Source organism: Eschrichtius robustus, chromosome 20 (genome assembly GCF_028021215.1).
Source record: "Eschrichtius robustus isolate mEscRob2 chromosome 20, mEscRob2.pri, whole genome shotgun sequence".
In the NCBI taxonomy this organism is placed as follows: Eukaryota; Metazoa; Chordata; class Mammalia; order Artiodactyla; family Eschrichtiidae; genus Eschrichtius; species Eschrichtius robustus.
The window spans coordinates 12,889,276-12,914,784 of record NC_090843.1 but is presented as its reverse complement, the minus strand read 5'-3'; the positions used below and the strand labels follow the sequence as shown (position 1 = coordinate 12,914,784).

Genomic DNA, 25,509 nt, shown 5'->3' with positions numbered 1-25,509 from the left:
TGGAACTTACCAACCACCATGGAGAAGGTGCTTGTACTCAGATCTTATCCAAACCATTTAAAATACTCACAACACCAACATACAGGATCACAGTCCTCATTTTCCTCTATTCCTCCCAAATTAATACTTTAGTATTTTAATAAAATAGTGAAAAAAAAATAAAAAATAAAATAAAATAGTGAACCATACTTTAAGCCTAAAGTGTTTATATACTCTTCCAAGTCCTCTGTATATAAACTTTTAATACTAACTACAAAATTTAAGTTCATTTTAAAGTTGGAATAAAGTCATTGTTATTCAAATAAGAGACCAACCATAGGTTGTCATATTTTTAAAACTCCTCAGTGATTTTTCAATTCAGTAAGCAAGTATGAAATAAACAGTAACAATACTTATTAACCTCTGGGGACTTCCCTGGTGGTCCAGTGGTTAAGACTCCACACTTCCACTGCAGGGCGCGTGGGTTCAACCCCTGGTCAGGGAACTAAGATCTCGCATGCCTTGGGCGTGGCCAAAAAAAAAAAAATTTCAACCTCTGCGTAATCACTCTAAGTTACATTTGCTTTTAAACTTTCACAATTTAATTATTTTTAATGTTAAAAAGAACTTGGAACATAAAACTGAGTTTAATTTCAAGAAAAAGATTTTTAAAACAATTTCTCTGCATTTAGCTAGCACCAATCGTCTTTACACAGTTTTTTCCCTGTAACCTGTATCTATGATCACCCTACACCAACAACTTGGAAACAATGCCTTACAAAAAGGGAGGTGCTGCAAAATCCTAACAGATATCCACTCATCTCACACTGTAAAAATGCCAAAACCCCTTCCGTGAAAAAAACCACTCCCCTCTGTCAGTATGGGCAGAGGTTCCCAGGCCCAGAAGAAATCCAGGGTTGGTGGTAGCCTTGGTGGCCCAGGGACTCTTCACTGTGCACTAGCTGGAGATGAAGGCCAGAGACCCGGCAACTATCCATCACCTTTTTTTTAAGATATTTTATTTTTATTTTTTATTTTTGTTTTGTTTTTTGTTGTTGTTGGTTTTCCTTTTTTTGGCCCTGCCACTTGGCACGTGGGATCTTAGCTCCCCAGGATCAAACCCGTGCCCCCTGCATTGGAAGCGTGGAGTCTTAACCCCTGGACTACCAGGGAAGTCGCCCCATCGCCCTTCTTACTCATCTCCTCTGAAAGCCTCACTCCACTCCTCAAAAAGTCTGAATTCTGCTCCCTCGCATAAAAATCAATTTATTTCCATGTTTGGTAGGTCAACGCAAATGGTTTTGGCTGAATGATAATAAAAGAATTTTCTTCAAAAACCTCAAAGTTCTCAGAGTAAAAATATAACGCTCTTTGCTGTGATGCCAAGTTATTTGTAAACAACAAACCATCAAATTAAAAAGCTGCCATCAGGTACCTACTATCGATTTTATGCAATCTACAGGACAAATACACACAAACAGCGTTCTGGTTTGAAAAATAACATTCTTTGAAATGCTCCCATCAAGATTTAAGGAACTAGCTGGTGCAGCTTTCCAGGCTAAGCAGTAACACAGCACCCACATACAAAAGTGAAGAAATAAAGAAAAGCAAGAGCTCTTATCACCATCTCCAACAACTGAAAGCAGTCAAAAATTCCAGTTTGTGGAGAAAGGTTCTACTTGGAATAATCTAGAAAGCCCCTGAGGAATAATTAGCATTTCCTAGAGAGCAAATTTGTTTTTCAAGCAGACTAAGTAACTTCACAAAACCACAGAACCAAGTTGAACTGCTTTGTAGCAGGATTGACAGTTCCTCAAGAAGCTCACTTAATTATACTCTATAACACCTTATAAAAATTTCTAAATAATTTAGTGACTTTTTAAAAAAAGTTATGTTGAAAGTATCTAGTTTTCCAAAATTTTAAGGTTCAGAGCACAGATTTAAAAATCCATCATGCTTCAAGAGCTTTCAATTTTTAGGCTACAAAAAACACAATGAGAGAAAGAAGTCCTTGCAGCTTAAAAAACACACGATTGAAATAATACACTACTGAAAACGTGTAGAACAAAAAGAAAGTAACAGATAACCCAACATCAGTTAAGAAGACACAGATTTTTGTTTTGGGCAGTTCCACCAACCAGAGTTTTACATTTCTATTCTATACTACCTACATGCTAGTTACGAAAAATATATGCGAACTCCCAGAACGCACACAGTACCCCAGAAAACCTCATCCCACGTGGACAGCTGCCTGAGCCTCCAGCTTTGGATAGGTGAGGATGGGGGGTCCCGGGCAGGGATTGTAGTCTGTGTTCTGGTCGTGGGTACGGTGGATGAGGTCGGGACATTGGGGTCATGGACTGAGATCCAGCCGGGATGATGGGGTCGGGGTCTGGGTCTGGTTCTGGTCGTAGGAAGAACGAGCCCAGATGTCGGGATCTAGGTCCTGGTTGGGAAGATGGACAAGGGCTTGGGGTCGGAATGGGGCTCCGAGTCTGGGTCCTGACTGTGTCCTACTCGTGGCTAGGTCCAGGCAGGGATCGCTGGCCGGGGACTGGGTCCTGTAGGTGGAGGCAGCAGATCCCGGGGGGTGGTCAGGACCCAAATCTGGGTCCTCCTGGTCGTAGGTGGGGGTAGGGGGTCGTGGATCGCGAGTCGGTGGTCCGGGTCGTGGTAGAGGTCGTGGTCGGGGTTCGGGTCCCGCCGGCCAGGCCGCACCCCCGCCCGCCCGCCCCGGGCCCCACTCACACGCGCGGCAGCTGCAGTGGCGGCGCCCCGCGCCTTTGGAACACGCCGTCCACGAACACGCCATTCTTGCCGAGGCAGCGCAGGTAGAAGTCGCCGCCTGCGTCGGGCCCGGGCTGCGCCGACGGCTCCGGGGCCGCCCCGCCATGGCCGCCGCCGCCCGGGGGCGTGAAGATCTCGAGGTGGCGCCGCGAGATGAAGCTCGAGTGGCCCATGCTCACGTCCACCGAGCCCTGCGACGAGTTGCGCCCGATGGTCACCGAGCGCTTCTTCATCAGGTACTCGAACTCGCGGCCCTCGAGGCGCGCCACGGCCCAGCCGCCCGGCGGGGACCCGCCGCCCGCGCCCCCGCCGCCCCCGGCGCCGCCGCCCGCGGGAGGCCCGCCCGCGCCCGGGAGCGCCGCGGCCGCCGCCATGGGCCTGCGAGGGCCCGGGCCGCCTTCCGCCGCCGCCACGGAGCTGAGGGCCGAGCGAGGCCGCCGGCCGGCGAGCGACGAGCGGCGGCGAGGGGCGGGACACGCGCGGCGCGCCGCGGGCCGGCGCCGGGCCCGTGACTGACGGCGGCCCCCGCCTATAGCGGCGGTGCACGGCAGTGGGGCTACCAGAGGCTGGCCAATGGCGAGGCACGCCGGCCGTGCGGCCGCACGTCGGCCGCGGCGCCCGACGCAGGCGCGGCTTCTGGCGGCCTGGAAAACCCGGTACGGAGCTGGGCGGCCGTGGAGCCGCCGAGCCGACGCACGGCGCCGCGCCGAGCGGGGAACCGGGACGGGGCGGGGGCCGAGCCGGGGTCAAGGTCGGCGGGGGCAGGTGGCGGGGGCCCGCACACTCCGCACCCGGCCCCGTGCTTTGCCGCTGCCGTCACGCGCGCATCCTCAAGCGTGGCCGGAGCCTGCCTCGTGTTAGCAGCCGAAATCCACGCGTTTCCACGGTTGCAGTGGCTGTGAGACCCCACCGTGAGTGTCTGCGGGCCGACGAGGAAGGAGAGACGAGTGGGGAGAGTCCACGGGGGCAGGGGGAGGGTCCTCCGGGAGGAGAGTGGGGAGGGCCCGCTGGGAGGGTCCAGGGGAGCGTGGGAAGGGGGCGAGGGGAGGGGCGCAGGAGCGCGGGCCAGCGTCCCGACGCCGTGGGCCTGGAGTGAGCGGGAAGCTTTCGAGGGCCGCAGGCAGGTCGGGCTCCGGTGGCAGAGCCCGGTATTTGGGGTTCTCTGTGTAAAAACCCATTCTAAAGAAATGGAAATTAACGTGCCCCTCTGAATGCGACATCTGTCTGTCTCATTTGCCGTAGATGTGTTTGCGGTTATAGTATAAACCCCCAGGGGTTAACACTGCTTTGAACCATAAGCGTGGCAGAATCTCCTAGACAGAAGAAAAGTAGTTTCGTTAAATACTTATACGTGGGAGAGATTTTAGGTGGTGTTGAGACAAGAATGGAAGTATTGGGTTTGGCCAATGAGTTCGTTCGGGTTTTCCGTACAGGAAAACCCGAACGAACTTTTTGGCCAACCCATAATAAGTAGGGAACCTTTCATTTTCAAACGAAACACAGTCGATCAAAAGAAAGAGCATCCCATCAAGTATAACTGATGTTTTCAAACCAGTTGTCAAAGTGACCAGTGTGTTGTCCCGAGGTCCTGGTGCTCTGGTGGGGGACAACCACCACTCTACCTGGCATTCGGAAGCTTCCTTGTGATAAAGTAACTGACTGTGTTCGGAGTATGTGCTGTGTGCTGTTGAACTTATGTAAGGCCGCTCACTAGACACGTTCACTTGCTTTTCACAGTTTTTCGTCAACACAGAGTGTCCACCGCATGCAGGGAACCCAGGCCTATAGGTATAAAGAGGGTGAGTTTGTCCCATTGAACTGATGTGTCTCAACAATGTCCCTCCTATGTAGACACAAGGCCCCTTGATGAAAAGGTGGACAATGCCAGGCAAGTGGAAATGGTAACAACCACACGGTTCTGAGAAGGAAACAGGTCACCGACACTGGGATAGTCAGAAAAGGCTCCAGAGCAGAGGGGGCTTGTACCGGCCCTTCCATCCGTTCCGAGTGCTCAGTAAGCACCCGTTGTATACCAGTCACAGGCCAGGGTTGGACAGAGAGCAGTGAGCAGACCCGGCAGCCACGTCCCATCAGCACGTGTGAAAGAAGGGGCCAAAAGGAAGCAGCACGCAAGATCCATTGAGACAGGGGAAGAGCACCGGGAGATGCTCTCGGGGTTCAGCAGCATCGCTGCTCTTTACATTGAGCAGCTGAAGGCGGAGATGTGGAGGAGACACACCCCACCCAAAGGGCTTACAAACCTTTGTTCTCTCATCTGGGGGTGTGTCCATGCTGGACACAGGTGCAGGAAGAGAGCGAGACCACGGGGCACCTGCCTGGTGGGGCACCTGCCTGGTGGTGCTTACGGAGGACCCACAGTGCACATGTGAACACATACAGGCACAGCCAAGGAGCAGCACATAGAGCAGAGTGAGAGGTCTGAGAGGCGGGCAGGAGGGCCGGAGGAGGAGGATACCTCTGACCTGAGGCCTGAAGGACATGAGCCAGGGCCACGGTGACCTCTGGGCAAAGAGCAAGGGCAATGGTCCAGAGGCAGGAGTACTATATGCTCCGTGTGTCAGGGGCGGGGGCGGGCCCTGCATGAGGGGAGAGACAGCCAGGGAGCAGTTCAGAGGCTGCTGCTCCATGGGGCCCTCAGCACCTGAGATGGGAAACCACTGGGCATTTCAAGCAATGAGCAACATGATCCAATCTAACTTTTACAAAGATCAACCTTTCTGCTGTGTGGGACAAAACTGAAAACAGGGAGGCCCATTTGTGTCTCTTATAATGATTCAGGCTACAGAAGAGGGTAGCTGGACTCATGATCCTCAAAGCTTTTTGCGTAAGTACCCAACAAACTAGTTCTGTGAAAATTTGTAAGCTTACACATTTAAGATAATAGCAGAAATTTCCATCATGTTTAAATAGTTGCAATAGATGCAATTTCCCAAATGTTAGAAACATTGCCTTTTAAAATAAAATCATGGAGACTTCCCTGGCGGTCCAGTGGTTAAGACTCCGTGCTTCTACTGCAGGGGGCACAGGTTCGATCCCTGGTTGGGGAACTAAGATCCCATAGGCCACACGGTGCAGCCAAAAAAATTTTTTTAATAAAATAAAATCATGACATCATTCCTGAAACGTATCAAATGGATCCTGAATGTCACTGTAGTTTGAAACCCACTGTCGTATGTTTTATAAACATATATGTAATTTCTTGGTTAACGGTTAGGAGTTGTATTAAATCCTCTTTTCCTAAACTCAAATCCCCCTGCAATTTTAGTTCTAAATACAGTAAGTGTCTATACTTGAACATTATTTATTTATTTATTTATTTTTGGCTGCACTGGGTCTTCGTTGTGGTGTGTGGGCTCTTTGTTGTGGGCTCCTCTCTAGTTGCCATGTGCGGGCTGCTCTCTAGTTGTGACACACGTGTTTAGTTGCCCCACGGTATGTGGGATCTTAGTTCCCAGACCAGGGATCAAACCCACGTCCCCTGCATTAGAAGGCAGATTCTTAACCACTGGACCACCAGGGAAGTCCCTGAACATAATTTATTGATGACCCTATTTTTATGCCTGGAGAGAGAGAGAGATTCATATATACATACATATTTTTAATTTGCAGTTTGCTGTGAATTTGTCTCATGATAAAAATACTTCTCCTGGGGACTTCCCTGGCGGTCCAGTGGTTAAGACTTCGCCTTCCAATGCAGGGGGTGCGGGTTTGACCTCTGGTCAGGGAGCTAAGATCCCACATGCCTCACAGCCAAAAAACCAAAACATAAAACAGAAGCAATATTGTAACAAATTCAATGAAGACTTTAAAAATGGTCCACATCAAGGGGCTTCCCTGGTGGCGCAGTGGTTAAGAATCTGCCTGCCAATGCAGGGCACACGGGTTCGAGCCCTGGTCTGGGAAGATCCCACATGCCGTGGACCAACTAAGCCCGTGAGCCACAACTACTGAGCCTGCACGTCTGGAGCCTGTGCTCCGCGACGGGAGAGGCCGCAACAGTGAGAGGCCCGCGCACCGTGATGAAGAGTGGCCCCCACTCACCGCAACTGGAGAAAGCCCTCGCACAGAAACGAAGACCCAACACAGCCAAAAATAAATTAATTAATTAATTAATTTTTTAAAAAATGGTCCACATCAAAAAAAAATTTTCAAGTTTTTTGTTTTTTTTGAGGATGACATCTTTTATTTATTTATTTATTTATTTATTTAAATTTTTTTTGGCTGTGTTGGGTCTTTGTTTCTGTGCGAGGGCTTTCTCTAGTTGTGGCAAGCGGGGGCCACTCTTCATCGCGGTGTGTGGGCCTCTCACTATGGCGGCCTCTCTTGTTGCGGAGCACAGGCTCCAGACACGCAGGCTCAGTAGTTGTGGCTCACGGGCCTAGTTGCTCCGCGGCATGTGGGATCTTCCCAGACCAGGGCTCGAACCCGTGTCCCCTGCATTGGCAGGCAGACTCTCAACCACTGCACCACCAGGGAAGCCCCCAAAATTCAAGTTTTGATTAAGACTAAAGAGTTGAATTATATTGGAGATTTGTCTCAATAATGTCTAAGGCTTTTTTCCCCCTAACAATTAGTCCATATATCCAGTGATGAGAATTACTAGAATGAGGCAGGGTACAGAATCGGTATTATCCCTATTTTTTTCATAAATGTATGCACATAAGTAAACAGAACTGGGGGAAGTTTTACTAAAGCAACCTAACTGTTCTTTGAACCTCTTCTGTCTGCAGGTCCTACATGAGAGCTGAACAGAGATTGCAGAGGTCCTGCAGGACTGGGAGATGTTGAAGCAAAGAGAAGAGATCTTGGTGCAGCCCAAGCAACCAGCTGGGACACCAGAAAGGCCACACCCTAGAAGACTGAATACAGCTGAAGAGAGGAAGTTTCAACTCAAAGTCACATCACTAGAAATCATCTGAATCAAAACACAGGAAAAGGGACTTCCCTGGTGGCACAGTGGTTAAGAATCTGCCTGCCAATGCAGGGGACACAGGTTTGAGCCCTGGTCTGGGAAGATCCCACATGCCACGGAGCAACTAAGCCCGTGTGCCACAACTACTGAGCCTACATGCCACAACTACTGAAGCCCACGTGCCTAGAGCCCGTGCTCCACAACAAGAGAAGCCACTGCAATGAGAAGCACACGCACTGCAATGAAGAGTAGCCCCTGGGCTTCCCTGGTGGCGCAGTGGTTGAGAATCTGCCTGCCGATGCAGGGGACACGGGTTCAAGCCCTGGTCTGGGAAGATCCCACATGCTGCGGAGCAACTAGGCCCATGAGCCACAACTACTGAGCCTGCGCGTCTGGAGCTTGTGCTCCGCAACAAGAGAGGCCGCGACAGTGAGAGGCCCGCGCACCGCGATGAAGAGTGGCCCCCGCTCGCCGCAACTAGAGAAAGCCCTCGCACAGAAATGAAGACCCAACACAGCCAAAAATAAATAAATAAATAAAATTAAAAAAAAGAGTAGCCCCTGCTCACAACTGGAGAAAGCCCACGCACAGCAACAAAGACCCAGCGCAGCCAAAAATAAATAAACATTTAAAAAATGAAAATAAGGAAAAAAGATAACAGAAAAGAGTATTAGAGACCCATGACAAGATCAGAAAGGTCTAATGTACATGAAGTTGGACTCTCAAAAGGAAGGAAAAAGAAATGGAACAGAAGAAAATTCTTTTTTTTAATTTATTTCTGGCTGCGTTGGGTCTTCGTTGCTGTGCGCGGGCTTTCTCTAGTTGCAGCAAGTGGGGGCTACTCTTCGTTGCAGTGCGCGGGCTCCTCCTGCAGTGGCTTCTCTTGTTGCAAAGCATGGGCTGTCGGCATGTGGGCTCAGTAGTTGTGGCTCGTGGGCTTAGTTGCTCCATGGCATGTGGGATCTTCCCGGACCAGGGCTCGAACCCGTGTCCCCTGCATTGGCAGGCGGATTCTTAACCACTGCGCCACCAGAGAAGCCCCCAGAAGAAATTTTTAAAGAGAGAATGTGTACAGATTTTACAAATTGGTGAGAATATACCAACCCACAGATCCAAAAAGGTTAGCAAAAATAATATATAAAATATATATTAACATACATAATATATATTCCAAAAATACAATAGAGGAGATGAAACAAAATTTTTAAAATACATGAATAATTTAGTAGAAGGCAAAAGAGAAGGAATAAAGGGCAGATGGAACAGATACACAACAGCAAGGTGGTGGCTTTAAACCCAACCATGTCAATCATTACATTAAATGTAAATGTATAGAAAACTACAATTAGAAGTCGGAGACTTTAGAATTCCCTGGCATCCCAGTGGTTAGGACTCAGTGCTTTCACTGCTGTGGCCCCAGGTTCAGTCCCTGGTTGGGGAACTAAGATCCGGCAAGTCGAGCAGTGCAGCCAAAAAAGAAAGAAGTTGGAGACTTTAGACTGAAGTGGAAAAAAAACCCCCACCTAATGTAAATGAGTTTACAAAATCGATATAATAACATAACTGCCTAATGTTCAAAGCAAAAATTGACAGAACCGAAAGGAAAAATAACCCACTAATAGAGTTTGAGATTTTAACACGTTGCTATGTAATTAATGGAACAAGCAGGCAAAAAAGTCAGTAAGGATGATTTAAATACTTATTAACTAAGCCAGTTACACTCCATAAAAATGATTATGTACCCTCACCATCAAAACTGCAGTGGTCCAGCCACATTGTGTGCCAGCAGAGTAAGAAGGCACCGGGGAGAAGTCTCAGATTTCCACTTGGGTCTTTCCACTAACTGATGAGTGGTGTGGCCTGGGTCCCACCGTCTTGTCCACATTCTCAGTTTCCTCACCTGCAAGATGAGCCACGGCACGGGCTGCTCTCAGAAGCCTCTTCCAGCTCTAACCCTCCATTCTAAGGAGGCTCTAGGGGCTACCCCAGGATGCTACCCCACTTGAAAACCCTCTTTCTAGAATAAAACGAGATTCAAACAAGGCCTGACACCTCCAGTGTTTATGTTGGGGCTGTCCTGACGGAACCTGCTATCAAAATTACCTGCGATTCAGTTAACAAACTCTTGTGCAGCATTCTCTGCATGCCAGGTACTGCTCTAAGGACTCTGTCTCAGCTGCTCTATCTCAGCCTGAGATACTGGCTCAGGCCATCCTCACGATACACCTCTAGTTGATGGATGCTCTGACTGCCCACATATTACTCCTCGGAGGCACAGAGAGGTTGAATAACTTGGCCATGTCAGCACACCAGTCTGTTCTTTATCACTTCACTGGAGAAGCAAAAACAAGGCTTCCTGTGTGCCACTCACAATAAAGAGGGTGCATATTGATGATATAATAATCATGAATTTTGATACTCTAAGAAACAAAAATTCAGAGTAAACTCCAGCACCGCAACTGGTGTCACTTAACAAAATAGTATGTGATGAGAACAACTTGTGATGAGAAGTCCTGTGATCTTGAGAATGTAACACCAGGTTTCATAACTTTTCCTAGTAAAAAACCTTCAGAAGCTCATGGTTAGACACCAGATGGAAGCCAGACCCAACAGTCCGTGTTTCCTCCCTGTCCAGCTCCTGCCCAACTTTCCCCATTTCTTCCCACTGCACCCAGGTGGCATGGAGGACCTGTATATCAGCTGCCTGCACTCAGCACTCTCCTCCCACCTATCCAATTCCCTCTCCCTGCACAAAGTATTCCAGTGCTGCAGCAACTCTGCTAGGTTCTCCAGGGCCCCGGACTTCCTAACTTGTGTGTTCTGTGACACTTAGTAACATACTGCCTACCTTGCGTTGTTACTTACTTTCCATACTGTTACTTTTCACTAGTGTGTGGTGTATGTCTTGTCTCCCTGACTCTATTACTGCAAACTTTGAGCTGCCACTCTCAGAGACAGGCATTCAGCGCCCAGCTGCCTCAGGAAATCATGCAGCTCTATCCATCTGACTGGGCTGCCAGGTGCTGCTTTCAGCTCTGTCCTTGGCTATGGGTACCCTATCCATTTTGACAAGATGGAAGCAGCACTTTGAATTGCATGGGAAAAAAATGTACAGAGAGGAGACAAATATTCTAATTTTGGCCAAGCTTTCAGAGGAAATATAAGGTATGTTCATTAAAGTATGGCCCTGCTGGTAATCAGTACTGGAAATTCAAAAGGTATTATCTTGGATAAAAGATAAATTTCACATTTCTGGTTCTCTTTACAGAAAACACAAATACCACGGAGTAAATAAGTCATAGTATCATAAACTTTTTGCTACCCAGGATTCTGAGACGAATGAAATGTTACATTTGATCACACATCCTCGGCTCTGAGGCAGGAATATGGCTGTTCCTATGTTCCTACCTCAGCATCATAGAGCTGGCAGGTAGTAGGTATTTCATATATTTGTAAAACCACGGAGCTGAATTGAGGTCCACTTGATAAAGAAATCCAAATTTATCATATGATGATATCACTTATATGCTAAATCTAAAATATGACACAAATGAACTTATCTACGAAACAAACAGAGTCACAGACATAGAGAACAGACTTGTGGTTGCCAACGGGCAGGGAGGAGTGGGGAAGGAAGGGTTGGAAGTCTGAGGTCAGCAGATGCAAACTATTATATATATAATGGATAAACAACAAGGTCCTACTGTATAGCACGGGGAACTATATTCCATGTCCTGTGATATGGAAAAGAATAAGAAAAAGAATGTATATATGTATAACTGAATCACTTTGCTGTACAGCAGAAATTAACACAACATTGTAAATCAACTATACTTCAATAAAATAAATTTTAAAAAATTTATCATATGACTGTGAAGTTTCAAATAGTTGTGATACAGTCACAACAACCTGACATCAAAACCTTACTGACGTGACTTTTCTTGACAATTCAGGAGGCATTTCATGATCTCACGGTGCCCATGATCATAATTACAAATACCGTTTTTTCACTGGCATGCTATATGTGGAAAAGTACCTGCCAACGTGGAGTTTATCCGGATTGGTTTGGTTAACTATATTGGTATACATCATTAAACAAAAGTAATGTATTCTTGAATATTGATTTGCTAAGTTGGTTGTATGGCCCAATTGATCTATAGAGTCAATATCATCCCAATCAAATCCCCAGCTAGCTTGCTTGTAGGAATTTACGAGCTGATTCTAATATTCATATGGAAGTGCAAAGGATCAAAATGATCTTGAAAAAGAACTAAGTTTGAAGGATTTACAGCTATATTAATATAAATTAAAATAAAGCTGTAATAACCAAGTGAATATAAGATGCCTTCTCTAATTCAGCCTTTAATGAAAAGCTAATCAAATACAGTATAGCTATAGTAATCAAATCAACATAAAACTATACTAATTAAAATTGTGTGCTACTGGTGTAAGAGTAGACAAATCAGTGGAACACAATGAAAAGTCCAGAAATAGACCTCCACATATAGAATCAATTGATTTTCAACAGAGGTGCTGAAGTTACTCAATAGGGAAAAGGCAGTGTGACATAATATATACCTGGACTGTGCTCCTGGTTCCTGACACAGAGCTCCTAAATCCCTTGGAATTTCCTGGGTGATAGGAGCATCTTTTGTTCTAATGAGGCAACTCTGGGTGGGCTCCTGGATGGGGGCTGGTCACCAGAAAGACCGAGCCAGGGTTAGAAGTGGAAGTTTTAGCCCCACCCCCATCCTCTGGGAGAGGGGCTGGAGATTGAGTTAATAATTAATCATGACTATATGATGAAACTTCCATAAAAGTTTCTAAACTATGGGGTTCAGAGAGCTCCCAGGTTAGTGAACACATGCATGTGCCAGGAGGGTGGTACTTCAACCTCACATAGGCAGAAGCTCCATTTAAGACCCTTCTGGAACTCTCATACATTGTTTACGGTAAGAACATACAATGATGCAGCCACTTTGAAGAATGGTCTGACAGTTCCTCAAAAGGTTAAATATAGAGCTACCACATGACCCTGCAATTCTACTTCTAGACATATACCCAAGAGAAATGAAAAAGTATGCCCATACAGAAAACTGTACATGAATGTTCATAACAGAATTATTCATAATGGCCAAAAAGTCAAAACAACTAAAATGTCCATCAACTGAAAAATGGACAAATAAAGTGTGGTATATGGGGACTTCCCTGGTGGTGCAGTGAATAAGAATCCGCCTGCCAATGCAGGGGACACGGGGTTCGAGCCCTGGTCCGGGAAGATCCCACACGCCGCAGAGCAACTAAGCCTGTGTGCCACAACTACTGAGCCCACGCACCACAACTACTGAAGCCCGCGTGCGTAGAGCATGTGCTCCGCAACAAGAGAAGCCACCGCAATGAGAAGCCTGCACACTGCAACGAAGAGTAGCCCCTGCTCACCATAACTAGAGAAAGCCCGGGAAAAAAAATTATTTTTTTAATTATTTTTTTAATTTTTAAAAATTTTTAAAATGTGGTGTATCTATACAATGCAGAATTACTTGAAACCAAAAATTTAAATAGTAATACATGCTACAACATGGATAAACTTTGAAAACGTTATGCTAAGTAAAAGAAGCCAGTCACAAAAGACCTCATATTATATGGTTTAGGAAGTCTACTCAATAAACAATGCTGGAATAACTGGATATCTGAATAATTGTAACAACCACAAATGAGAACTCTGACCCGTATCCTACACCATACAGAAAAATTAATTTGAGATGGATCATAGAGTTCTATGTAAAAGCTGAAACTATCAAGCTTCCAAAAAGAAAACATAGGAAACTATCCTTGTCTTTTGGGTCTCAGCACCCCAAACATGAAAACCATAAAAGGAAAAAAATTGTTTAGAGTTATGGGGCTTCCCTGGTGGCACAGTGGTTGAGAATCTGCCTGCCAATGCGGGGGACACGGGTTCGAGCCCTGGTCTGGGAAGATCCCACATGCTGTGGAGCGACTAGGCCCGTGAGCCACAATTGCTGAGCCTGCACGTCTGGAGCCTGTGCTCCGCAACAAGAGAGGCCGCGATAGTGAGAGGCCTGCGCACCGCGATGAAGAGTGGCCCCCACTTGCCGCAACTAGAGAAAGCCCTCGCACAGAAACGAAGACCCAACACAGCCAAAAATAAATAAAATTTAAAAAAAAATTAGAGTTATGAAAAAATAAATAGGCAAGAGGCTTGAACAGCTACTTCACAAGAGAAGACATGTGAATGATCAATATACACATGGAGAGATGTTTGGCATCACTAGTCATCAGGGAAACGCAGATTAAAACCACGAGGTACCGGAAGAATGGCTAAAATTTGTAAGACCAACCTTTCTAAGTGCAGACAATGATGTGAAGCAACAAGAACTCTCGTACGCTGTCGGTGGGAATATAAAGTTGGTACCACCACTCGGCAAGAAAGCCTGGCAGCTTCTTAGATAAAGTCTTACAAACACACACACACACACAACCACTACCACGTATGTGTAGATGCAGTACTTACCCAAGAGAAAAGAAAGCAGATGCCTGCAAAATTGCTTGTCCAAGAATGTTCATAGCAGCTTTACTCGTAATAACCAAAAGCTGAAACAACCGGAGTGTCTTCAGCAGGCAAGTGAGAAACAGATGTACGGGATGGGTGCAGCGGGACAGGGGTGCCTCCCCGGATTCCGGGGAGCTGGTGCAGGCTCTCCCAGGCACACCCTTTGGTGCCTCCTAATATAAGCATTTTGTGGAAAGTGTTTTGAGTTTCCACAAAAAGGTCATTCGAATAGAGCAAAGCTGGAAGTGTGGTATCTTCAGACTTGGAGGTTCCAGGTGTAGGAATTTACAAGTTACCAGCACAGCTCTGCTAGGTTGATTCCTGCAGGGTTCAAAACAGAAATCTACACAGCACTGTAATGTACATCAGTGGCAGCCAGCTGAATATTTACTAGGACATCCACACATTAAAGAAATGAAGAGGTGCCAAGACTTCCCTGCTGGCGCAGTGGTTAAGAATCTGCCTGCCAATGCAGGGGACACCCAGGGAAGATCCCACATGCCTTGGGGCAACTAAGCCTGTGCTCCACAACTACTGAAGCCGCGTGCCTAGAGCCCGTGCTCCACAACCACACGAGAGAAGCCACCACAATGAGAAGACCGCACACTGCACTGAAGAGTAGCCCCTGCTCCACGCAACTAGAGAAGAGTAGCCCCCACTCTATGCAACTAGAGAAAGCCCGTGCAGCAACGAAGACCCAACGCAGCCACGAATAAATATATAAATAATAAATTAATTTTTAAAAAAAGAAATGAGGGCTTCCCTGTTGCGCAGTGGTTAAGAATCCGCCTGCCAATGTGGGGGACACGGGTTCGAGCCCTGTTCCGGGAAGATCCCACATGTCATGGAACAACTAAGCCCGTGCGCCACAACTACTGAGCCTGAGCTCTAGAGCCCGTGCTCTGCAACAAGAGAAGCCACCGCAATGAGAAGCCTGCGCACCACAATGAAGAGTAGCCCCTGCTTGCCGCAACTAGAGAAAGCCCGTGTGCAGCAACGAAGACCCAATGCAGCCAAAAATAAATAAATTAATTAAAATAAATAATTAATTTTAAAAATTAAAGAAAGAAATGAAGGGGTGCCAAAATAAATAAATAACATATATATATTTTTAAAAAGGAATTCCCTCGTGGTCCAGTGGGTAAGACTCCACACTCCCAATGCAGGGCGCCCGGGTTCGATCCCAGGTCCAGGAACTAGACCCCACATGCTGCAACTAAGACCTGGTGCAGCATGCATAAATGAATGAATGAATAAATAAAAAAATAAATATTAAAAAAGAAAAAAGAAATGAAGGGGTGAATCTGCCCAGGTGTGGTAATGGGGATGTGATGTTTGCCCCATGGTCAGGGCTGATCTACCACCTGTTCACCAGGAAAGGCCCAGAACAACACTCTCCCAGCTGCTCATATGAGCTACTCCCACTTCTTAGGATTCTACCCTTTTCCATAATAAGAAACAATAATAAGCATGTCTCACTTTTGTAATTGCAATTTAAAATTACATTTTAATTAAGGTTGGAAAACATAATTAGATCACATAAAAGTTAAAAATTGGTAAAATGTTTTAAACCCTGTCTGATTTTTGGAAAGAGTGAGTTTTATAGGTGAATAATACACACATTCCTAGTTGAATTTCATTCTAAAAAAATGAGAGCTTCAGGGACTTCCCTGGTGGTCCAGTGGTTAAGAATCTGCCTTCCAATGCAGGGGACGTGGGTTTGATCCTTGGTCAAAGAACTAAGATCCCACATGCCACAAATAAGACCCGACCCAGCCGAATAAATATAATAAATTTTTTTTTAAAATGAGAGCTTCAGAGATAAATCTTATAATACCAATTTAAAAAAGAAAATACTGAGAATACCCTTAAATTTGCTGATATTAACTGGACCTGAAAGTGTGTTTCTAATCCTCTTCCACCAAAACCTCTTCTCCAAAGACCTCCCTTCGGAGCTTTGGAAACAGGGGGAGGCATGTTCCCACTCTCTGTACACCCGGGGGCAGGAAGGGGGTCCTTGGGTGTGTCCCTGCATAGTTCTTCACACGTCACAGAAGCCATTACATATGTGGCTATGTGCACAGTAAGTCTCCTAAATACGAACCTTCAAGTTGCAAACTTTCAAAGATTCCAAAGTGCATTCTATCAATGTGAGTGAAATTGCAGCTTGCCCTCTGTCTCCAATTGCTGATGATCCTTCAGCTCTACCATCTCCCACCTCCTCTCCCTCCTCCAGTCAGTAACTCTTCTTGCCTGTTCACTCAATGCCAGCCCCTGTATGCCAGCTGTTCTATTGTACTGTAAGATTAAAAATGTTCTATTTTTTGTGTTTTGTTTTTATGTATTGTGTGAAAAGTATTATAAACCTATTACAGTACAGTACTATATAGCCAACTGTGTTAGTTGGGTACCTAGGCTAACCTGTTCGACTTATGAACAAACTGGACTTACGAACGTGCTCTTGGAATGGAACTCATTCGTACGTAGGGGATTTACTGTACTTACCTCCTGGGTTAAGGCAATGTTCCCAGAAACGCAGCCCTCAGAATGTGCCCTGGGGCAGGGGGGCCCTGCTCCAGCTGTCTTGTGTGCCTCTGTGCTCTAGGCCACATTTTTTTTTAAGATTTATTATTTATTTATTTATTTTTGGCTGCGTCGGGTCTTAGTTGTGGCACTCGGGATCTTCGCTGAGGCATGCAGGCTCTTTGTTGTGGTGTGCGGGCTTCTCTCTAGTTGTGGTGTCCAGGTTTTTCTCTAGTTTAGTTGTGGGGCACAGGCTTCAGGGCGCGTGGGCTTTGTAGCTTGTGGCACACGGGCTCTAGTTGAGGAACGACAGCTCAGTAGTTGCGCACGTGGCCTTGGTTGCCCTGCGGCATGTGGGATCTTAGTTCTCTGACCAAGGATCGAACCCATGTCCCCTGCATTGGAAGGCAGATTCTTTACCACTGGACCACAGGTCACATTTACCTAAGTTTGAGAAGAACACCAGGGATGGCCTGGGAGCGGGGGATGAAGGTGTGAGGCACGTGCCCCTTGTAGTGACTGGTGTCCCATGGTCAGCCACATGCAGACCCATCTTCGGTTGCCCTTGGCATCGGCCATCCAGCCAAGTCTCCTCCAGGTGACCTTTCTGGATCTCTATGCTGAGGTTAGTGTCCCCCAAAGCCCACATGGAAAACATGCAAAACACAGACAGTAGGACAGACAAGGATTCAATAGCTAAAGGCTATTTCTGAATAGAGGAACTTCTATCGCCTGGACTCAGGGCCCCCAGCCCCAGCCCCACCCAACCTGGGCTGTGGCTTCTCAGAATTTGTCTGGGCATCTCTGGTCCTCCCATCTCCTGAGCTCTAAGCCTCCAGGCTAACTTTGACTCATGGGCTACTCATCGCCCATTCATGCATTCACTCTTTCATTCATTCATTCACTAGCTTGTCCACTCATCAAACATTTCCTATTTCCAGCTTCATGCTGGGCCCAGTGCTGGATGCCCAGGCCCACAGGGAGCAAAGGGGACCTGGGCCCTGCCTTCATCAGGACAGGGAGGGGAGGCAGCCTTGATTCAGCACTCCTCACCTGGACCAGCAGCCCACATTCCCTCACACATGGCCAGCCCCCTTCCCCGGGTCCCCCTCCCCTCACATGCTCACCCAGACACCCAAATGCAAGACCCGGCTCCCATGGCACCTCCATCAGCCGCCCCGGCCACCTGCCATGCCGTGAGAACTGCTCCTCCCTCGAAGCCGCTTGGTACCCACCTGGTTCCCAGCTTGCAGTCTGGGACAGTCATTGCGTACATGTTATCCCAACAGGACTCTGAGCCTGGAATTGGAGCTCCTGATTAGGCTTGGCACTGGCCTGATGCAGAGTAAGTTTGGGAAAGTGACATAATGAGTGAATGATTATTCCAATCACTTACTGTCCATTGGCCCATGCAGAAAACTTCTCTGAGCTTATGTGAAGCACGGAGGACCAAGACGAAAACTTTGCCTCATCCTGCTGGCCCTGGGTTAGGGATGAGAAATAGAGAGGAAGCAGGCAGTCAGAACATGAGCATGGAAGCTGAGGCAACTATTTTGTAGAGAATTCTGATGGTAAACATCAAAGCTAAACATGTCAATTCAACATCGGTGCAGAGCTACATCTGTAGGAGACACTGTGCTTCATTTAGGAAATAAAAAGATGAGAAGGGCTTCCCTGGTGGTGCAGTGGTTGAGAGTCTGCCTGCCAATGCAGGGGACACGGGTTCGAGCCCTGGTCTGGGAAGGTCCCACATGCCGCAAAGCAACTAGGCCCGTGAGCCACAACTACTGAGCCTGTGCATCTGGAGCCTGTGCTCCGCAACAAGAGAGGCCGTGACAGTGAGAGGCCCGCGCACCGCAATGAAGAGTGGCCCCCGCTCACCGCAACTAGAAAAACCCCTTGCACAGAAACGAAGACCCAACACAGCCAAAAATAAATAAATAAATTTATAAAAAAAAAAAGAAAAAAAAAACTATATGGAAAATACTGTCTCATATCTTAAAAAAAAAAAAAAGATGAGAAGACAGGGATCTTGCCTCTAACAAATCAAATACCACAATTTTAAAAAGTGGGCAAAGAAGATTTCTCATGTTGGAGAGTGAGTTACAGAGAAGCAAGGAAAGGCTGGAGGAAACCACGTGGAAACCATGAAGCTGGACTAGAGCTAGAAACGTCAGTATGAACTCATTTCAACCTTCATATGACACAGCAAAAGGGCCTGAAGAAATGTGTTTTCCTATGATAGAACTCCTTCACACATTCACCTGTAAATCACTGTATGTGGTGTACAGTTATTTTATTTCATAGTCATGGAGCTCAGTACACATAGGGGCAATAAAAAAATGCATTTGAGTTGTACTTGTACTTGCCTTAAATTCAGATTAACTTTGTATACTTTTAAAGAATTACTGATCATATCAAAATTCAAACAGAAGGAAGTATTTTACTGGAAGGGAGGGGAAAAAAAGAAAAAAAAAACAAAAGAAAAAGTCTGGTAGAAACTTCAAAATATCAAAACAAATGTAACACAATGGAAACTAAAAACGATAATGGTCAAAATCATGAAGGGAAAGAATCATGACATCTAAGAAAATATGGGTAATGAAAATGACAACACAGAGATGAAAGGTATTATGAGAGTCAGAACACTCCTAAACAGGAAGCAAAAAACAAACAAAAAAAACAGAAGGAAAAAAAAGCAGAAGGAAGATGATGATAACAGAAAAGAAAACCACAACCAGTCCACTCAGCAGGACACAGCAGGTGGCCCCACCCACTGATTTTTTACTTCATTGATTACTTCACTAAACCTGTTAGAATGAACACTAATTCCCCCAACCCTGTTTAATGAAAAATTCATTCGTTCAAAATTATGATTCCATTTACAAAGAATCAAGGTACAACAGACAAAAGAGATGCTTCTTAAAACATTTGAAAGTTATTTTTTAACAGGAAAACTGCTACAGGATATTGACTAGCCTATTCCAAGACTAAACATTGCCTGTATTGTTTTGCTTGTGTAGTTTTCAACAAGACAGACATCACTTACATCAGACAGACTTTCACATCAGTGGATGTCTTTAGAACTGTCAAAAATCATGAAGACTGCACAAAGCACAAGAACATGTTTACTTGGGCCACACACAAATCACATAAAAACAGAGTAGGCTCCTTCTGTAAGGAGGTCAGAAACACACAGAACGTATGCGATCCAATTTGTGAAGATGAGGAAAGCAAACGTGGAAAGTGTTTTCCATTTCTTCCTGGTCTGACATGAAACACAAATCATGAAATACATGACACAAAGCTCCTAACAAGTCACTGTGAGGCCATCACGGACTAGAGGTGGTTCCCTGCCTCCAGACATACAGGATAGGTTTGGCCAAGTCTGATGGCAACCCTGAAACAGTATGTAACATCATCAAAAGAATGCAACTCTGGACAATCTTTTCTAAACTATTAATAATAAAAAGCAAAATTTGATTAACCCTGCTAAAGAAAAGACTGAATTATCTATTTACCATATAAAAACAGTATTACCAAATCATTCCCATATGAAGGAGTAATTAAGGTCTGCATTTAAAAATTTAGAAAAGATTGAGACTTCCCTGGTGGTCCATTGGTTAAGACTCCACGCTCCCAATGCAGGGGGCCCGGGTTCCATCCCTGGTCAAGGAACTAGATCCCGCACGCTGCAACTAAAAGAAAAAAAAAAAAAGAAAAAAATATGAGGTGTGTTAGGCAGTTAACTAGTGAAATGTTTTATTAAAAAAAATTTTTTTAATTGATTATTTTATTTTATTTTGGCTGTGTTGGGCCTTCATCACTGCGCGCGGGCTTTCTCTAGTTGCGGCGGGCAGAGCCTACTCTTCGTTGCGGTGCACGGGCTTCTCATTGCAGTGGCTTCTCTTATTGCAGAGCACGGGCTCTAGGCGTTCAGGCTTCAGTAGTTGTGGCCCGCAGGCTCAGTAGTTGTGACTCCTCACAGGCTCCAGAGCTCAGGCTCAGTAGTTGTGGCGCACAGGCTTAGTTGCTCCGCAGCATGTGGGATCTTCCCCAAGCAGGGCTCGAACACGTGTCCCCTGCCTTGGCGGGTGGATTCTTAACCACCGCGCCACCAAGGTAGTCCCAGTGAAATGTTTTAGCTGTTTAAAGTTTGTGATATTAATCAGCTGTGTATAATTTGCAGTTTGTTGTGGTTACTTATTCTTATCAACATTCACCTTCGTATCTAATTCCGTATTCTTCTTAAAAGGGGAGCTCCAAACTGCACAAGCTGGAGACCCCACCCATCCTGTGCCCTGCGTGGAGCAGGGCACCTGGGGCCCGACCGGGAGCGCGCAGCGTCTGCACGGCAGGGGCATCAATCAGCGCGGCCCCATGGAGGGGGCAGGCCCGGAGTTCGCCCTGTCCCCAGCGCGGCCACCAGGGTCCCCGACCCACGCCACTAAATGAGAAACGTACGCAACCGCTAGGGGTAGACAGCAGCGCCGCCGCCTGAAGCGGACTTACGCAGGGCACGTGACGGCCCTCCCACGTGACCGCGCCCACGTGACCGCCGACGCCGTGCAGAGGGAGGAATCCGGTTCCGCCGAGACCTGGCGAGGTCATGGCTGAGTCTGGGGCCGCGTGGCCGCCGTCCGCCGCCTCCTTCGGCGACGAGTGGAGCGGGTGCCACGCTTGGCAGTGGGCCCGGGGCCCCGAGTTCGACGGGGCTTAAGGCGGAAAGCGGGGCGGCCTCCTCCCGAGCAATTGGGCACAATTGTCAGCGGGAACGGAGCGCACCTTCGCTTTGGTCCTGCGCTCTCCCTTCTCAGCTGTGCTGAGGAAACAAATAGGCGCTGACGCGCCTTTCTAGGGCACTGCCTCTGGTGGTGAGGTACTGAAAAGAGAAATCCTTTCCCACGAGCAGAGACCTGTCATTGTAAAGCCCCGTGGTTTGCTGGGAGCGGTGTTGTGATGGACGCGATGACAGTGGGGTGCCCGAATGGAAAGCAAATAAGTCCAGGTCCGGAATTAGAGTCTGTTCCGATGTGGCCTCACCCTCAGGTGGCTGGCTGCCCGCTCTGCCCCGCAGCCAATATTGGGATTTAGGGTTGGCCACTAAAACTTGTACGTGGGAGTCAGGCAGGGCAGGCTTAGTGGGAGAGTCTCCTTCCCTGTCCCCACAGTTCGGTCCAACGGTTAAGCAAGCATCACTAGGATGGCTGAAGAAGGAGTCTGACAGGTATCTGCAGGTTACCTAGGCCACCTGGTTCAGCCTTTCCCACAGTAGAGACCTTTGGAAGAGCTTTTGTGTGGAATAATGAATCTCTCAAATTCTGGACCCGTTCAGAAAAGTCCATCCCCACACCTCACTGGCAAAGAGCTTTGAGCCCAACCCTCCAATGTGGTTTTGTTCAGGCCCTGCCTGAGGCATTGATGAGATGTGCTGCCCAGAGGGCTTCCCCCTGTCTTCTCCCAGTGGCCACCTTTTTGCCTCACAGTGTACCTATATGGCTAGATTTATCAGACTCAGACAATATCCTAGACCCGGGTGGTGGAGATTCAGGCTCACGGTACAGCCCTGTGGGTGCATTTCAGGGAGCCTTATCCCCCAAGGCAACTGCCAGTCTGTCTTGATATTCTGAGCCAGGGGCTGCCCCTTGTGCCCCTTGTGCTGGATGTGTCACTAAAGTTGTAGAAGTCCCTGCCTGGTAGCTTTGCCCAGGCCTTTGCTAAAGTTCCTCCCTCATCTTCACTCTCCCTTCAGAGCCCTTGGCAATGTGGTTGTACGTCTGGATTCTAGTTGTGTTCTGCAGTTCTGGGTGTCTTCTGCTTCCCCTCTAGATCCACCACTACCTTCCTCTTCCCTAAGACCAACAGGAAGCTGGAGGGCAAGAGAGCTGAGTGGCTGTAGCCAATGAGAGGCACTGGTAAGGAGATTAGAGGTTGGGGGAGGGGGGAGAAGGCCTGGGTATTCCTCAGTTCTTCCCTGCCTAGCTGAAGGTCCACAACCTGCTAGGGAAGAAGGCCACAGCTCCTGTTCTCACTGGGTCCAGGAACTCCAGCTTCCAGGCCTTGGGATTCTGACGTCTCAGTGCTGTGGCCAGTGTGGGACTGCATACCGTGCCTGTGGCTTCATTTAACCCTGCTTGTAGAAATAGTTCCATGCACCCCAGTGTTCATTGCAGCAGTGTTTACAATAGCCAAGAAATGGAAGCAACCTAAATGTCCATCAACAGATGAATGGGTAAAGAAGATGTGGTACATATATACAATGGAATATTGCTCAGCCATTAAAAAGAATGAAATAATCTCATTTGCAGCAACGTGGATGGACCTAGAGATTGTCACACTGAGTGAAGTAAGTCAGACAGATAAATATTGCAGAAGCTAAGAAAAATGATACAAATGAACTTATTTATAAAACAGAAACAGACTTAGAGAATGAACTGATGGTTACCAGTGGGGAAGGGTGGTGGGGAGGGATAGTTAGGAAGTTGGGGACTGACATGTACACACTGCTATGTTTAAAACGGATAACCAACAAGGACCTACCGTATAGCACAGGGAACTCTGCTCAATATTATGTAACAACCTAAATAGGAAAAGAATTTGAAAAAATAATAGATACATGTATAACTGAATCACTTTGCTGTACACCTGAAACTATCACAACATTGTTATTCAACTATACTCCAATATAAAATAAAAAGTTAAAAAAAAAGAGAAATAGTTCCATGTCCTTTGACTGTCCTGGTGTTCATAGTCTGGCCATAGAACTCCAGCAGTTTCAGTCTCTGTGTTTATTTTTCCTGATGATTCTGTTGGCTTGAGAGAGGAGACACCCTACTATCTGCAACGGCAAGTTCCATGGACACTTTTTACGTGAAAAGGTTCAGCACAAATTCAGCGATTTTTTCCCCCAAAGGATTTATATCCAGAATGTTCTTGGGGGAATAGTTTCTACCCCTTTGAAATGCAAAGTTATTTTTAATTTTTTCTTCAAATTATAAAGCTGAACAGCAAGATTTCATAACACTTTAATTTTATGCAGTTTTGTATGGATAAAACAGCTTCCTTGGCCATGGGGAAGAAGTAGGTCAAGAGAAGAAGCCGAATTAAAAGGATAGTTTATTGATAATTGGGACAAATTAGGAGTCTTTTTCAAATGATGAGGAGAAACGTTGCTTTTGTTCTTTTCCGAAATCCAACCAGCATCGCTGCAATACAGAACCTGCCACCATTGTCCAAAGACACTCTGGGCTGAAGGTTGTGTTTCTTGACTTTTTTTAAACAGCAGAAAAGGACGTGAATTCAGAGATTTCTCTGGGTAAGAAGTTGAGGGAGGGAGAGCGAACATCCACTTTATTCTTAAAAGGGCACTTGCAGGAGACGCCCTCCCCCCACCCCTTTTCTTTTGTCTTCTGGGCTGTACCCCAGGGAGGCTGTAGGGCTTGTTACAGACAGGCTCAGAGGGAAGGACATTACAGCAGAGTGGCGCAGCGGGAGCGTGCTGGGCCCATAACCCAGAGGTCGATGGATCGAAACCATCCTCTGCTATGAGCTTACATTTTGCCTGCTAGATCTGGCTTTTGGGTCCCCAGCTGTGGGGCAAGGTCGGCCTGTGGACCCTGGTGTCCAGGGGTGGCAACTAGTTCTATGATGTAACGGTTAGCACTCTGGACTCTGAGTCCAGGGATCTGAGTCGAAATCTCAGTGGGACCTGTGGACCCCTTTTGTCCCTTCCCAGGGGCACTTAGGCCAAGGGTGGCCAGCAAAGGGACACAGTGGCATATGGTTCTAAGGCGTAATGGTTAGCTCTCTGGACTTTGAATCCAGAGATCCAAGTTCAAATCTCGGTAGAATCTGCTTTGCCTGTGACCATTTTGTCTCCCTCTCTTGTGTCCCGAGCAGTGGGACACAGGGACATAGTCCGGCACAGGATAGGTGGTAACTCTGAGACCCTGGCAGTCCACCTGATCACCAGTGTTCCCCTTCCTCCCACCCCAGAGGGAGCCACGTTAGGGATTTCCTGATCTCTTTGTTCTTTTTAATGTCCTTCCTCCTGTCCTGCCCCCCAGTTTGGCTTTAAAAAAAGGAGACTAGGGGAATTCCCTGGCGGTCCAGTGGTTGGGACTCCAAGCTTTCACTGGCGAGAGCCCTGGTTCGATTCCTTGGTCAGGGAACTAGGATCCCACAAGCCGCACAGCGCGGCCAAAAAAAATTAAAATAAAAAATAAAATAAAAAAAGGAGACCAAAGGGGCTCATACTCTAGTTCTGAGATGTCCCATCATGCACATTTAACCTCTAGAATCCCATGTCAGGACAGACAATTACTTAATCTTCTCCACTGACGAGCTTTTAGTGCAGACTGTTTACTCTTCATGCCAACGCAGAAAAGGGTCCATTCAGGTACTGCCCATTGGGCCCCTGGGCGGCTACTGTCGTAGGAAAGGCTCTTGAGAGTGACAGTGCCCACAAGTGCACCTGCTCTTCTCATTGACACCAATACTTCATAGGTCGTGTGCCCAAGTATATGCTTATGTGTGTATGTGTATATATGTATATGTGCTTATATGCTTACATGTGCATGTCCGTGTACACATGTATATGTGTGTGCACATACATATGCCTGTGTATGTATGTGCACACATATATGTACACACGTCAGTGTATATGTATGTGTACACATGCATGTGTATGCGTATATACACGTGTGCATGTGTATAT

At 46.8% G+C, this 25,509-nt stretch overlaps 1 protein-coding gene, 1 long non-coding RNA gene and 1 other non-coding gene across 4 annotated transcripts in view; 2 read left to right on the top strand and 1 right to left on the bottom strand.

Annotated features, from left to right (window-relative positions):
• Nucleotides 1–3,155, bottom strand: part of FOXK2 (forkhead box K2) — a 67,251-nt gene extending 64,096 nt beyond the window's left edge. Inside the window, exon 1 of one of the 2 annotated variants that reach the window (XM_068530337.1) lies at nucleotides 2,728–3,155. In XM_068530337.1, coding sequence (XP_068386438.1) covers nucleotides 2,728–3,140 — 413 coding nt within the window. In that variant the 5' untranslated portion in view covers nucleotides 3,141–3,155. The remainder of the gene's footprint in view (nucleotides 1–2,727) is intronic. The other variant, XM_068530336.1, reaches the window with a different exon arrangement.
• Nucleotides 3,156–3,549: 394 nt separating this feature from the next.
• Nucleotides 3,550–8,601, top strand: LOC137755250 (uncharacterized). Its single transcript, XR_011071987.1, has 3 exons — nucleotides 3,550–3,677; nucleotides 4,504–4,565; nucleotides 7,518–8,601. It is a non-coding gene; the product is annotated as an uncharacterized lncRNA (long non-coding RNA).
• Nucleotides 8,602–24,266: 15,665 nt separating this feature from the next.
• TRNAM-CAU (transfer RNA methionine (anticodon CAU)) lies at nucleotides 24,267–24,338 on the top strand. The gene has a single exon. It is a non-coding gene; the product is annotated as a tRNA-Met (tRNA).
• The last annotated feature ends 1,171 nt before the right edge of the window (nucleotides 24,339–25,509 follow it).